This window comes from Protopterus annectens, chromosome 1.part0 (assembly GCF_019279795.1).
Source record: "Protopterus annectens isolate FY-2018-M chromosome 1.part0, PAN1.0, whole genome shotgun sequence".
Classification (NCBI taxonomy): Eukaryota; Metazoa; Chordata; order Ceratodontiformes; family Protopteridae; genus Protopterus; species Protopterus annectens.
In genome coordinates, this window is record NC_056725.1 from 122,232,228 (window position 1) to 122,246,979 (window position 14,752).

At 37.7% G+C, this 14,752-nt stretch overlaps 1 protein-coding gene across 2 annotated transcripts in view; it reads left to right on the forward strand.

Moving 5' to 3' along the window:
* The window catches only part of ESR1 (estrogen receptor 1), a 1,085,149-nt gene that overhangs the window by 583,291 nt on the left and 487,106 nt on the right, over nt 1-14,752 (forward strand). For both annotated transcript variants that reach the window (XM_044088946.1, XM_044088885.1), the window contains exon 4: nt 1,400-1,723. In XM_044088946.1, coding sequence (XP_043944881.1) covers nt 1,400-1,723 — 324 coding nt within the window. The remainder of the gene's footprint in view (nt 1-1,399; nt 1,724-14,752) is intronic.

A 14,752-nucleotide genomic window follows, 5' to 3' on the forward strand; every position in this document is an offset into this window, starting at 1 on the left:
TTTAATCATATGTGGCTGCCATATTTCCAGAGTTGCAAAATTATCTGTTCTTGCTCATACTAAGACTCAGACTGTACCCATATTATTTGTGTTTTTTTCAATAGCCCTTTCTGAAATCTGTTTGCAAATGGTGCCCTTTCTCAGTCTTCAAAATCTTTGCAGAAAAGAAAATAGTCGAAGGTGTCACATTCACCTTCATCTTCATCTTCATATGCTGCAGACAAATAAGTCCAACTTTTCCTTGAAAGCTACCAACTCTAGTTCACTTGATTGCAATGTTCCTTCCACGTCTGCCAGTTTATCTCGTACTTTACTGCTTTGCTGTTGTAATAGCAATATGGTATCGTACAAGGTATTTAAGGGAATCATAATGTCTGCTCACCTCTCCAGGGCTGTAAGAGTTTATTGTCAAATCAGAAATCATATGTTGACATTAGCAGAGAGTTGTTACCATGGAGAATTACTTTGTCATGTTTGTTATTGCCTTGCCATGCATTTTGGTGCTCAGTTTTGTTTATACTGTTGCATTGGATTACACTTTTAAATATTTTTTTTTTCATTTATAAAGGCTCTAGGTCAAAAAAAGCAATAAGTGACACATGCACTGAAAAATATCAAATAAGGGGTGTCACAGGTGCTAAAAAACATCAAATAAGGGGTGACACAGACACTGATAAACATCAAATAAGGACAAGTTATTAGCAGATATCTTGCTATTTCCAATATGATGTGATTTAATAGAAATTAGGAAGCTTTGTTTATTTGCTGACTTGTTTACTGGGAGGTCCTAATGAAAATACCAAGAAACCATTTTTTTCTGGCAGATGCAGAAAGAATACACAGAGAAAATGTATCTAAAAGTCAGTTTTCTTCTTTCATTAAATGCATGATACAATTCACAGCTGTATTGATAGTTAAACAAGCTTAATATGCAGTAAAACAGATAAAAATAAGCAGCAAAGGCAGGGACTGACACTTAAAAGTAATGATTGAATGTAAGAGTCAAAACAACATCACTTGGCAACAATCTGATATACAGTTTGTAGATATCCAACAAATAACATACATTCATGGAGCAGAAACAAATCATAAATAAGGCAAGAATGACAAGAAATCCAACAGAGTCAAGCAGCAATGACCATACACTATCTGTTAGAGACACAATGGATTTTTATCAGACAAAAATATAAAATAAAACTGCTATGCATTCCATGTAGAAGCATATACAAATTTTCATGCCAAATTGTGATAAGCATCTATCCTGCTTGAAACGGTTATAGCTGTGTGCTTTTACCTCACATAGGAGATTAACATCTAACATTTTGCAGAAATATTTATGAAAGAACAGAAGTAAACTGTTACCTAAAGAGAAAATAACTCTATGAATATTTTTCTCTAGGTATTCGCAAGGACCGAAGGGGAGGTCGAATGTTGAAACACAAACGTCGTAAAGACAATCAGGACCAGAAATCTAATGTGGCCTCAGATGGCAGACCAGCTGGAATGTGGGAAGGCCCAATCTTGAAGAATGGAAAGAAGAGCGTGGTACAAAGTCTTGTAGCTGAACAGATCATTGGTACATTGCTGGAAGCTGAGCCCCCCTCTGTGTTTTCTGAACATGATCCTAGCAAACCTTTCACAGAAGCTAGTGTGATGGCTATACTGACCAACCTGGCAGACAAGGAACTGGTACACATGATCACGTGGGCAAAACGGGTGCCAGGTAGGGTAGATAAACAGCAAACCAGAAGTGTGTTAGTGCATTGTCCTTTCTCCTCAAGCTATCAGTGGTTATCACACTTCTTAAGAACATTGTTAAATGTTAATTTCCCTGTATGATTTTTGTTAACACTTGTTTTGTAACTATGTCCTAATAATTTTGTGAAGGCGTCTCAGAAGTTATGTACTCTGTCACTATTTCAGACCAGAATCCTGTCTCTATTGTACCTTCTCCACCTCTGGTATAGACTCACAAATTAAGCAGTGTGATACATTATCTTCCTTCAAATCAGAACTGGACAATTGAATGGATATTCACAAATTCACCCCTGTCTTTACTAGTCTGGCCCTCATCAAGAGAGGAAGGTCAATCTGAGGCCAGGTCTTGAAAAGGTATACATTTTCAGAAGACTCATTGCCTTGCATTTCCTATGATCCTCTGACCTAGTGATCATGAATCATTCACCATTTTTGTTATATTCATCCAACTTTGATTTTGACTCCCTTCCCCCAACCTCACTTAACAGATCTGATTTTGAACTTCTGAGATGTTTCCATATTTTTATTTCTAAGATAATATTGTCATGCATCTGAGGTTCCCAGAATCGTGCTATATTGTACCAGCAGCAGATTCTTTTGAAGTTTTCTCCCAGGATATCTGAAATAGAATACAAATGAGAACTATAGCATACATTATAGATCACCATTTAGGAAAGGAAATCAGGTGACAAAGGCCTTAGCTTACCTGACTTCATTATATATATCATTCTGTAGTCTTTTGCCAGTGTTCAGGAATGTCAGGATCTATAGTTAGATTCTTTTGTATGAATTTTCATTGGCTGGAATGGATTATTTTTTATCTGTTTCACTGAAATAACTCAGTGATTTATCTGTCACAAAGTAAACTTGTTGTGTAATGAAACCACTATTGTACAGAGAATGCAATTTTATTATGCACATTGAAAACAGTGATCATATAGTTTCCCCAGCTCAGCAACATGCTACTAAAGTACTAAAGGGGCCATTTGATACTTTAAAAATACAGTCCTAGGATCCACTGGTAGGCATACATTTCTTCAGTGAAAAACCAGTAAGTACTTCCATCCAAATAATTGATATTTGTTGGACTTGTTGGAATTCTTTGTACTCTTCTTATTTTTTCGTTCTCATTTCAGGCATATCTTTATGTGGGGGTTTAATCTGAAAATGAATTAGGCAAAATTCCAATGTCTATTTTGCTGGAATTGCATGCTTAATATTATAAGTAAACTATTACATTAAGAATCGAGTATAACAGGACGGCTTGTTATAAGACTGTTAATTGAAAACAATTTATGTTGCAAGCTTGCTACTAAATGGTTGTTTTGTTTAAATTGTTATCAAAGTAATATGAGAAGGTGCATTACAGAAAGCAGAGTTCATATATGGAAGGAGTTGCTATTGTTTCATGACTTTTGTTGACTATAGAAATACAGGAACCTGCTAAATTAAACAATGATTAATATTTTCAATATGACTAGGCTAGGCTTATAAATGCCCTCAGGCAGATAGCCTAGTACCTACCTATGAACCTATGAACCTATGAACCTATGACAATAATACAAAATTATTAACACACATGAGAGTTATCTATTACATTTTAAATGAAGATAAATACACGCATTAACAATCTCATATAAACCAGATAGTAGACCTTGTAAGAGCAGTGCTAGAACATCAGTGGCTTTTAATAAGTGGGATTTGTTATAGATTGTCACTTTCTGTGCAGATTTATGTTGTCAAACTATGTTAACAACTGATGCTTAAAAATTCTGTTAAAAAGTAATTATAATTCATATAAGAAAGGTTGGACTGATGTTTTAAGACTATCGTTGGCACAAAAGGATAAGGAATATGTGCAAAATTTAAATGCGGATGATTACTACACTTCTTGGGAACATTAAGGTAAACCAAATCATGCAGATGCATAATAATGAATTAATGTATTAGACTGACAAATACAGGAAGGTAGAACAGCATGTGTAACAACATTAAAGTTGTTTGCAGTTAATTTATTTTTAAGAGATAGATGCATTCCTTTGCATTTGATTTAAAGCTCAAGGTTTAATGACATATCAATACCATACATTATTTAAGAAGAGTATTTAAGCTATAGTTTTGGATGTTACTAATACAATGTTTAGAAGGGGTGGATAAATTGCATAACTTTGATACTGAGAAGATGATGTCCAGTTTCACTTTAACTAGATGTACTGCAGGCAGCTAATACACTTAAGATGGTTGATTAGAATCGTATGACATGTGGATTTGGGGTATGATATATATTATTACATTATTGCATATTAGATTATTGTATTAATATGAACTGGTGTCAGTTTGACTGAAAATCTGTAGGGCAGGATAAAAAAGATTGTGTTATGAAGGTTAAATGCAAAACTGGTAAAGTCTGATTGATTGAATGTAAATTGGCATCCTTTTACATTGTTCATGTGGTTTTGAGGTAATTATTCAAGGTCACATCTTGCTAGGGAACCTGCAATAGAAATGTGTGATGGTTTAAAGTGGATGATGTGGTGACTTGCTTATCAGACAAAATAATTAGTCAATTAATATTTTAGTAATGTATTCCCTTTTCAAAGCCAGTCATGACAATTTGCATTATACTTCTAATGAATGATAAAAGGCTGTATGATATTAATTGGATACATTTATGTAATTAGCATTTGATTCAGTAGTGGTAAAAGTAATGGTTTAATTTTAAACAACACCGAAGTCCAAAAACTGGAAAAGGGCAAATACAACAGTCAAGTGAAAACCAAGCAGATTTAATAAACTCTAGCACCTCAGCAAATACTACCTTCAATGCTGAGGCGCTAGAGTTTATTAAATCTGCTTGGTTTTCACTAGACTGTTGTATTTGCCTAATGGTTTAATCTTCTTGTATCACCTACTGGTTACATGAGCAGGTAGACATGACAATGTTCTGGAAGGACACTAGGGCATAAAATAGGATGGTGATGAAGATTATCACATGTATGAGGAAAATCGGAGTGATCTAATGTTTTAACTAGGGTGGTTGCATATAGCTGAACATTATGAATATCATGATAAGGGTACTTCCTGGAAGTGAGACCAAGAGGTTGATTATAACTGTAAGGGTCCCCTGTTAGTGATATACAAATCTATATGTATCTATATAGATTTGGAAATCTTCAAGTTATATAATTACTTACATTTGACTTCCTACACTGTCATAGCAGAATATTTAATATGATCATATTATTATAATGAACAAGTTATAGAGAAAGATGAGTCATGAATATCTTGGCTGGGAGCAATGGAGGAGATTTGAATGTTTAGTTCAGACATAAGCTACCATATGACAGCAGGATGGGCATTAGATTGCCTGGTAGCTGAATGATGGTGCATAGCAAGGTGGAAAGGAAGCACCAATCATATCGTCATGGATCACAAAGAGACATAACATTAGTTTGAGGATACTTGAATCCATTTGTACTAGATAATCATACTTTTACATATACAGATTGGATAAGGGAAGAGCTGAAACACTGATGAGATTTAATAAGAATGAAGAGATACTTTGATAATACAATATAAGGTGATAGTGGTGTTGAGAACAAAGGAGAATGCATTTAGCTGACCTAGAAGAGTAATTATGAATTTGATTTAACTAAAGCATAACTAGTGCATAATGAAATTATAATTTTAGATCTTGAAGTTAATGAGATAAGAATGTTAGCAGGTAGCACACTTGCCTTTTGTGGAAAAGTCTGTGGGTTCTATTCCCACAAAAGGTATATGGATTTTGTCACTGCAGTGCAGCATAAGGGAGGTGCTGTACATCTGAGTACATTGTCCTTTGGATGAGATGTTAAACTGAAGCTCCATCAGCTTCAATTGGTGGTAGTTCAGGTGAATGTAAAAGGTTCCACTCACCTATTGAAAAGAGTAGTTGAAGTTCCTTGATGCCCTGGCCAAATTTCCCCTACTGGTATAAATACCCCCTCAGGTCTCTCCTGAAAAGAGGATACTAGCCTAGTGGGACAAATCTGGTCAGCAAAAATAAATAAATTAATAAAATTTGCATAAGGCATACATATATACATACACATACATACTGGTATCTCAACTTCCATGCTAAACTTACTACATTCTGCATACATTTCTGACATAAAGTTTGAATAATTGCATACATTACTGCAACAAAAATACTCATACTTAAGGGATACTTAAGTGCTACCCCTGTTCAACTCTCCTTCAATCCCTATTTTTTTCCCCATTCATCTATTTACCATCACTTTCAGCCATATATTTTCATAACTTCCACTATTTGTTTTACTTATTCCATATACTTCTGAAATTTCCCACATCACCTCATGATTTGCATTATCAAATGTCTTCTCTACATCACATATAACCAATCTATCTTTCTTTTTCTGTAAAGATCATACTTAATACTTCCTTTACTCTTATTAACATTTGATTACTTCTCTCTCCTTTACACCAAACACACCATTTCCTTTTACTTCATTCATTCTTAAGACAGAAGTGGCAAACTTCACGCCACCCATGCTGACGGACAATAGAGATATGACTGCTGAATCTGATACAATTGCACTTTATAAGCACTTACGCGAGTGCATGGATCGTGCAATCCCTAACAGAACCAAGATGCTATCCTCCAAAAAAAGAAGCCAATCTGGTGGTCCCCTGATGTAAACAAACTCTACAACAGAAGAAAGAAACTGTTGCAAAAAAAGAGTAAAATCCCATGGTTGGAGGAACTCTGTGGTCAGCCTCAGTAAGAAGCTGAGATCTCTCATAAAATCCTCCAAAGCTGGTTACGAAAACAAAATCGCCTCTGATTCTAAAGACAACCACAAAGCATTCTATAGCTATGTCAAGAATCTCAATGGCAACACTCAGATCTGCTCTGAGTTACAACACAATGGCACTAAATATACAGAACCAACTGATATTGCCAATATCCTGGCAGATAGGTTCAGTGCTAACGTTACCCCTCTCTCATCCGATAAAGGGCCCATCTCTATACCGGAAGAATGCAAAGTACCTGTAATCACGGCTGCACAGGTAAAAAACATACTCTCCAAAGCCAAGGACACAGCATTCATGGGACATGACAACATCCCAGGCTGTGTTCTACATGAACTACAGAACGAACTGGCACCCCACCTAAGTACCATGTTCAATCATAGCCTCACCTCAGGCTTTGTGCCAACTGAATGGTGCACAGCAACGGTAATCCCACTCCACAAAGGGGGAGCCACCACGGACCCCAGGAACTACTGCCCCATTAGCCTGATGAGCCTGGTTTGCAAGGCTATGGAGCATATCATCATGGAACGTATAAACAATGACATTGGTAATCTCCAAACTCTGGACCTTACCCAGTTCGGGTTTGTAAAAGGCAGATCATGTCTCCTAAACCTGATAGACTTCTTTGAAGCGGTCACCAAAGCTGTAGATGAGGGTAAGGTGGTACACACAGCCTATCTAGATCTCGCCAAGGCTTTTGACACCATCCCCCACTCTGGAATTATAGACAAACTCACTAAACTAGGTATAAATCCCTCTGTCACAAGACGGGTTGCCAACTGGCTCACTGACCGAACCCACCCTGTGAAAGTAGCAGACTCTAAATCCAACTTCAGACCATCAACTTCTGTGAAGTACAGGCTAACATAGAAGGTCTTTGGCTAACAAAGTTCACAGATGACTGCAAACTAGGAGCCATAATCAAATCTCCTAACGATGTGGACATCCTACAAAAGGGCCTCACTGAGACAGATGCCTGGTGTCAAAGCCATGGCCTCAAGCTCAATGCCAAAAAGTGCATTGTCATCCCTTTTGGTAAAAACTCTGTACCCATGAACTACCACATAGGTGGTAGTCTACTTAACACCGAAAGTGTGATAAGAGACCTTGGGACACAGGTGGACGGTAGTCTCTCCTTTGATAATCACATTGCCACAGTAGTCAGGAAATCCTACGTGGCACATCTCATCACAAAAGGTTTCTCATCCGGGAAAAAAGAGGTCATTGTTCCCCTCTACTCATCACTCATTAGACCCATTATAGAGTACAATGCCCCTTTTGGTATGAACCTCACAAGACATCTACAACAACTGGGAAAGCCACAGAAATACCTCACAAAGAGGATTACTGGCCTCAAACAGATGCCCTACGCAGACCGTCTAAAAAAACTGCAGCTTTACTCCGTTGCATATCGCCTACTCAGAGGTGATCTCTGCCTAACATACAAAGCTATGTCAAACCCAGAGCTGTTGGACATGCTCCGTGTAAAGAAATCCCAATCCCTCTGAGCTACACGCTCTAGGGACCTAAACCTTGTCGCCACAATAAACAGAACATGCTGGAGGGATAGATTCCTGTCTCAGAGACTTCCCATACTGTGGAACAAACTACCTATCTATATCAAACAAAGCTCCTCATTAGCGCTCTTCAAGAACAATCTTGATGATTGGATGGGAGATAGGAAATTCACCCCGGGGTTCACTTCTGTGGCTCTGCTTGACAGGGGCACAGGAAAATAATTTTCTTGGGTGGCAAAAGCCAGGGTACTGTTTGGCTAGGCTTATAAACACCCTAGGGCCAATAGCCTAGTACCTACCTATAAACGTATGAACCTATATGTTCATCCTTTTTGCATTGTTCTCATAAATATTTCATAATCAGTATTCCCTAAAGTTATGGGTCTCCATTTTCCTATATCTTCACTTTCATCTTTTCTTCCATATAAATTTTATCACCTCACTAAATATTTCTTTTACCACCGTAACAGATACAAGCATGCAAAACCTGAAGGAAATGCTACTCATTGCTAGAAGTCTAAACCTCAAAATGCACTCTCTCAAGGCACTCCAAAAAATGGAGAACATCGATATCTGTGCTGTAACCGAGACCTGGTTCAAGACTCCAGAGAGCACCCCTGCAATACCAGGCTACAACTCTTACCACACTTTTCGGTCACCAAATGAAGACCAAAACACTAAATGTGGAGGAGTGTCCATATTCACCAAGGATATTCACACCCCCAGGCTAGTTGCCTAACACAATGCAGTTGAAATTCTCCAGGTGCAACTAACACTTGGTAAGACTGCAGTCCAAATTGTAGCTTGCTGCAGATCCCCCACCATACCCCAAGATTCTCACTACACCTTTCTAAACATACTGGAAAATATTAAGATACAACCAATCACCCTAATACTGGGTGATTTCAACTACCCTGCCATTAACTGGGAAAACTACTCGGGTACCAAAACCTTTTCCCATCGGTTCTTGGAATTCATAAATTCCAATGCCCTGGATCAACTAATACATTGTCCCACCAGGGGCTCCAATATCCTAGACCTGGTCATTACCAACATGGGAGATAGATGCTCCACACCAGTGGTCACCCCCCTCATTGGTCAGGTCTGACCATAAGCAATTCACCCTTGACATCCACATCCCACCCCCACCCCCAGTAAGGAAACCTCTGTAAAAAACTTCTCCAAAGCCAACTTCATGATACTTAAGTCAGAAGTGACAAACTTCATGGCACCCATGCAGTTGGGAGCTGAAAGTTTGACTGCTGAATCCTACACAATGCCACTGTATGAGCACATCTGCTCGTGCATAAATCGTGCCATCCCAAACAAAAAAGGAAGCCGATCTGGTGGTTCCCTGCCATAAACAAACTATACAACAGAAGGAAGAAACTGTTGCAGAAAAGAGGAAAATCCCAAGATGCAAAAAACTCCCTTACCAGCCTCAGTAAGAAGCTGAGATCCCTCATAAAAATCCTCCAAAGCTAGTTACGAAAATAAAATTGCCAAAGATTTCAAAGACAACCACAAGGCATTCTATAGTTATGTCAAGAATCTAAATGGCAATGCTCAGATCTGCTCTGAGCTACAACAGAATGGCATTAAATATACTGATCCCAAGGATATTGCCAATATCCTGGCAGATCAATTTAGTGCCAGCTTCACCCCTCTCACCCCCTAAAGGGCCCATCTCAATACCAAAAGATTGTCAAATTCCAGTAATCATGGTCACACTGGTAGAAACCATGCCCTCCAAAGCTAAGAATACAGCATCCATGGGACCAGATGACATCCCGGGCTGTGTACTACATGAACTACAAAATGAACTGGCACCTCACTTAAGTGTCATGTTTAATCATAGCCTCACCTCAGGCATCGTGCCCACTGAGTAGCATACAGCTACAGTTATCCCACTCCACAAGGAGGGATCTACCTTGGATCCCGGGAACTACTGTCCCATCAGTCTGATGACTGTCCTATCAGTCTGATGAGCCTGATCTGAAAGTTCATGGAATGCTTTATCATGGAACTTATAAACAAAGACAATGGCAACCTTCAAACACTGGACCCCACCCAGTTTGGGTTCGTGAAGGGCCGATCTTGTCTCCTGAACCTGATTGACTTCTTCGAATCAGTCTCCAGAGATGTGGACAAGGATATAAACAAAGACAATGGCAACCTTCAAACACTGGACCCCACCCAGTTTGGGTTCGTGAAGGGCCGATCTTGTCTCCTGAACCTGATTGACTTCTTTGAATCAGTCTCCAGAGATGTGGACAAGGATAAGGTGGTCCACGCAGCCTATCTGGATCTCGCCAAGGCCTTTGACACCATCCCCCACTCTGGAATCATAGATAAACTTACTAAGGTGGGCATAAATCCTTACATCACTCGATGGGTTGCCAAATGGCTTACTGACAACCCAGACTTTAAAAGTAGCAAACTCCAAATCCAGCTCCAGACAAGTTACAAGTGGAATACCTCAGGGTGCAGTCTTGGGACCACTCTTGTTTGGCATCTACTTCTCTGAAGTACAGACCAACACTAAGGGACTCTGGCTAACAAAGTTCGCAGATGACTGCAAACTTGGAGCCATTATTGAATCCCCAAATTATGTGGATATTCTACAAAAGGGCCTTATAGAAATAGATGCTTGGTGCCAGAGCCATGGGGTCAAGCTTAATGCCAAGAAATATATAGTTATCCCCTTTGGGAAAAAAACATATACCCTTGAATTAACACATAGGTGAGAGTACACTAAACAACGAAAGTGTGATGAGAGACTTAGGGACACAGGTGGACAGTGGTCTCACCTTCAATAACCATGTCGCCACAACAGTCAGGAAATCCTTCTATTTGGCACACCTCATCACTAAGGGCTTTTTGTACAAAAAAAAGGAGGTCATTGTCCCACAGTACTCACCCCTCATTAGACCCATTATAGAGTATAATGCCCCATTTGGTATGTACTTCACAAGATATCTGCAACAGCTGGAAAGGCTGCAGAAATACCTCACTAAAAGAATCACAGGCCTAAAGCAGATGCCCTATGCTGACCGTCTAAAAAAAACTCCAGCTATGCTCTGTGGTATATCGTCTACTCAGAGGCGATCTCTGCTTAACATACAAGGCCATGTCAAACCCTGAGCTGTTGGACATGCTCCACTTAAAGAAATCCCAAACCCTCAGAGCCACATGTTCCAGGGATCTAAAGCTTGTCATTACAATGAACAAAACATGCTGGAGGGATAAGTTCCTGACCCAGAGACTCCCTATACTCTGGAATAGACTGCCCATACATGTCAATTAGAGTGCCCCCTTGGCCCTCTTCAAAAGGAACCTTGATGATTGGATGGGAGATAGGAAATTCACCCTGGGGATCATGTCAGTCACCCTGCTGGACAGGGGTCCAGGGAAGTAAATATTGTGGGAAGAAATATCCAAGGAATTGTTTGGCTAGGCTTGTATACGCCCTAGGCCGATAACCTAGTACCAATCTATGAACCTATGAACTATCCTTTTATCTAAACATTCATTTAATATTTTCTAAAAAACAAACTTTTATTACTTCTTACATTTCTTCCACAATAATTCTGCTTAGTATCTTCAGATATTTAACACAACATTCCTGCTTCCCAGCTCTTTTCATGCATATTATTTACAAATCTTTCCACTACTTCCATTATTCATTCTTATTTGTATCTTATGCACCATTTTCATCATGCGTTTATTCTTTCCTCTTTTATTCTCAGCTGCTTTCCTAAATAAGATGATGCCTCCTGTTTCTTTCCTTTTATTAAAACCTTTGCCTAAATAACATATTTTTAATTTTCTCTCTGTTTTTTGTCATATATCCTTCTTTCTTTTTCTCTTATTATATATTGTATATTGATCTTTTCTCAATTTCCACTTGATGCTCTTCCATTATTTATTTATATTCCTGTTCATTTTTATTTTTCATTCTGTTTTCGACCATTAATAATATTCTCATACCTTTCTTTAAACACAGTCCACCACAGTCCAATTTTCATAAAATTCCCTTATTGTAACATGATCTTCCTATAATTTCTTACTTTCCAGCATAACTTCTTTTGTCTTACTTTCTTCACCAGTTAACCTTTTCATTAATTTTCCTAATTATATTATCTCTTTATTCTCACCTGTTCTTGTCCACACAACTCAGATCAGAAAACTCAGCAATTTCCACACCTTCTTCTATTTCGTCAATTCCATTAGACTATGTCACGTAATTGATGTCTGTCTTAAATATCCCTTTTGGATAAGGCTCTTCTCTTTTTTCCTACCTATAGTCCTCCACATTTTATAATTTTTTTTCGGTGCATTTACACGTCGTGTTACTTTCCCCTTCTTCTTCCTTAAATTACAGTTAAATGCTGCTATCATAATAATAAATATATTAACCAAAATATATTTTAAGATGTCAAACATATTTTTCCTTTCATATTTCTGAAAGCATAAATTGCAAATAATCTTGCACGTCATTTTCCTTTTCTTACATAACACATTATCATCCTACATGGTATTAAAATTGTAATATCTAACATATTAATTTCTTCATTTCTTATCAAAATCTATATACCTGAAAATTTATTTCCTACAGACTATTTAATCTTGTTTTGGCACAAGGTCTCCATTCTACCCATTTTCTCGTTTTAATACATTCTAGTATCTAATGAAAATATAATTTCTAGATTCACATTCTTAGATAGTTCAGTTACCCTGTTACCATTTCTGGTACTATTAATATTTACACTTAATATCTTTACATCATCCCTTCCTTTCTTTGCTTCTTTTTTCCCAATCTTTATTTTTCTTTTCCTCATGCATACCCTTCCTCCAATTAGAAAAAAAAAAGAAAAACTTAAATTTAACAATGTCAGCGTCAGCAGTTTTGAATTGTGCATGCATTTTGTAGATCGATGTGTGTATGTATCTTTAAAAAGCTATCAATAGGCTTGCACAAGTGTAGAAATACTGAGCATGTGCAAGCCTGACTGCCATTTTGTAGTAAGCTGTTGAGATACAAGCATGTATGTATGTAAGGTCTGTCTGTTAATCTGTTTGTTTATATTTTATGATGATCTATCCATCCTGATATGTTTCTATGTATTAAAGCATCTAAACAAAATACCCCACGTGCTTGTCCTCTGTGTTAGAGAGGGAAGAGCAACACGGTATCAGAAGTGGCATGTCTAAAGGGACATGATGTTAGAAGAAGAATAGCGAAAATTATTTGTTGCCAGAAAGAGCTTCAGTTTCTTCCACTTAAGTCTGAGAAGCACCTGGCTGGCATTTGAGAAATATAGAGGAGTGGACCATCCCTACTGCATGTACAATTCACAAAACAGGACAGAAACGAATTTCAGATATTAAAACTTGCTCAGAACTATTTCTTATTCACAAAATATGAAACAAGGCATACAGAATGCTCTAAACAATATTTAAATAAACCGATATGTCTGATATTAATAAAAATATTCAAATTACTATGGAAAATATTTGAAATAAAGTCCGATTTGCATAAAACGAATAAAAGGAAAGGGAATGACTGCATTTTTACTAAGCACATAGTTTTCATATTAATTAAAGATATCTTATTTATCAGAAATGTATAAAGTGTTCACATGTTTGTGCAGTATTGCAGTAAAGTTATTTCACAAAATATAGCCATTGCAGAGCATATTTTGTAAAGTAAAGCATTTCAAAGACTTTGTTCTGCTTACTTTATCTGGGTCAGAAGCCATTGAAAGGCAGCGTTTATTTGTGTATGCACCTGCTATCTATGCAGGAGAGGGGGGAAAACTGTCATATTGTTGTACAGGCTGAGTACTTTTATCTTGTTTGTGTGTAATAGTACTAAGCCACATCAACAGAAGGAACCACTTCAGCTAAACCAGAATCCTGAACTACCTTGGTCGACAGTCACTACCAACATTTTCGAATGGAATGGTCAATATTATTTGGTGTTAGTAGACACTTACTCCAATTGGTTCAAGATTGACCAGAGCCAAGAAACATTTGAGACTGGTGTCCAAGCCTATACCACAGCTTATAGCCTGTGAGAAAGACTCTTATCTCAGATTGAGTTGTCCAATGTTCCAATTCCAGAGGAAGTTCCAGAGAGTATTCCCATTCCTGTGATAAATCCAGAAGTTCCTGATACAAGTTGTTCACTGAAGACTGTCCCTGTTACTAAATTTAGTCCAGATTGTTATGTTACGAGATCTGGTCGCATCTCCATACCATGTTAACAGATACACGGCAACTTGAACATGAACATTTTATTTGTTTCTAATGTCTACAATAATGTATGTCTAACTATAAACTTGTTTTTACTAAGGGCAATCTTTTTAAGAGGGAGAGTATAGATCAACGTGTGTGTGTGTGTGCATCTTTAAGAAGCTATCCAAGGGCTGGCACACATTTATAAATACTGAGCACATGTGAGCCTGACTGCCATTTTGTAGTAAACTGTTGAGATATAAGCATGCATGTATGTAAGGTCTGTCTGTTAATCATTCATTTATATTTTATGATGATGATATCCATCCAAAGAAATATGCGGTCCTCATAGTTTGGTCCCTGTTTTTTCCTGTCTCAGACATGAATTTTTCTAATAACTAAATATTTCAGAAGCCAAT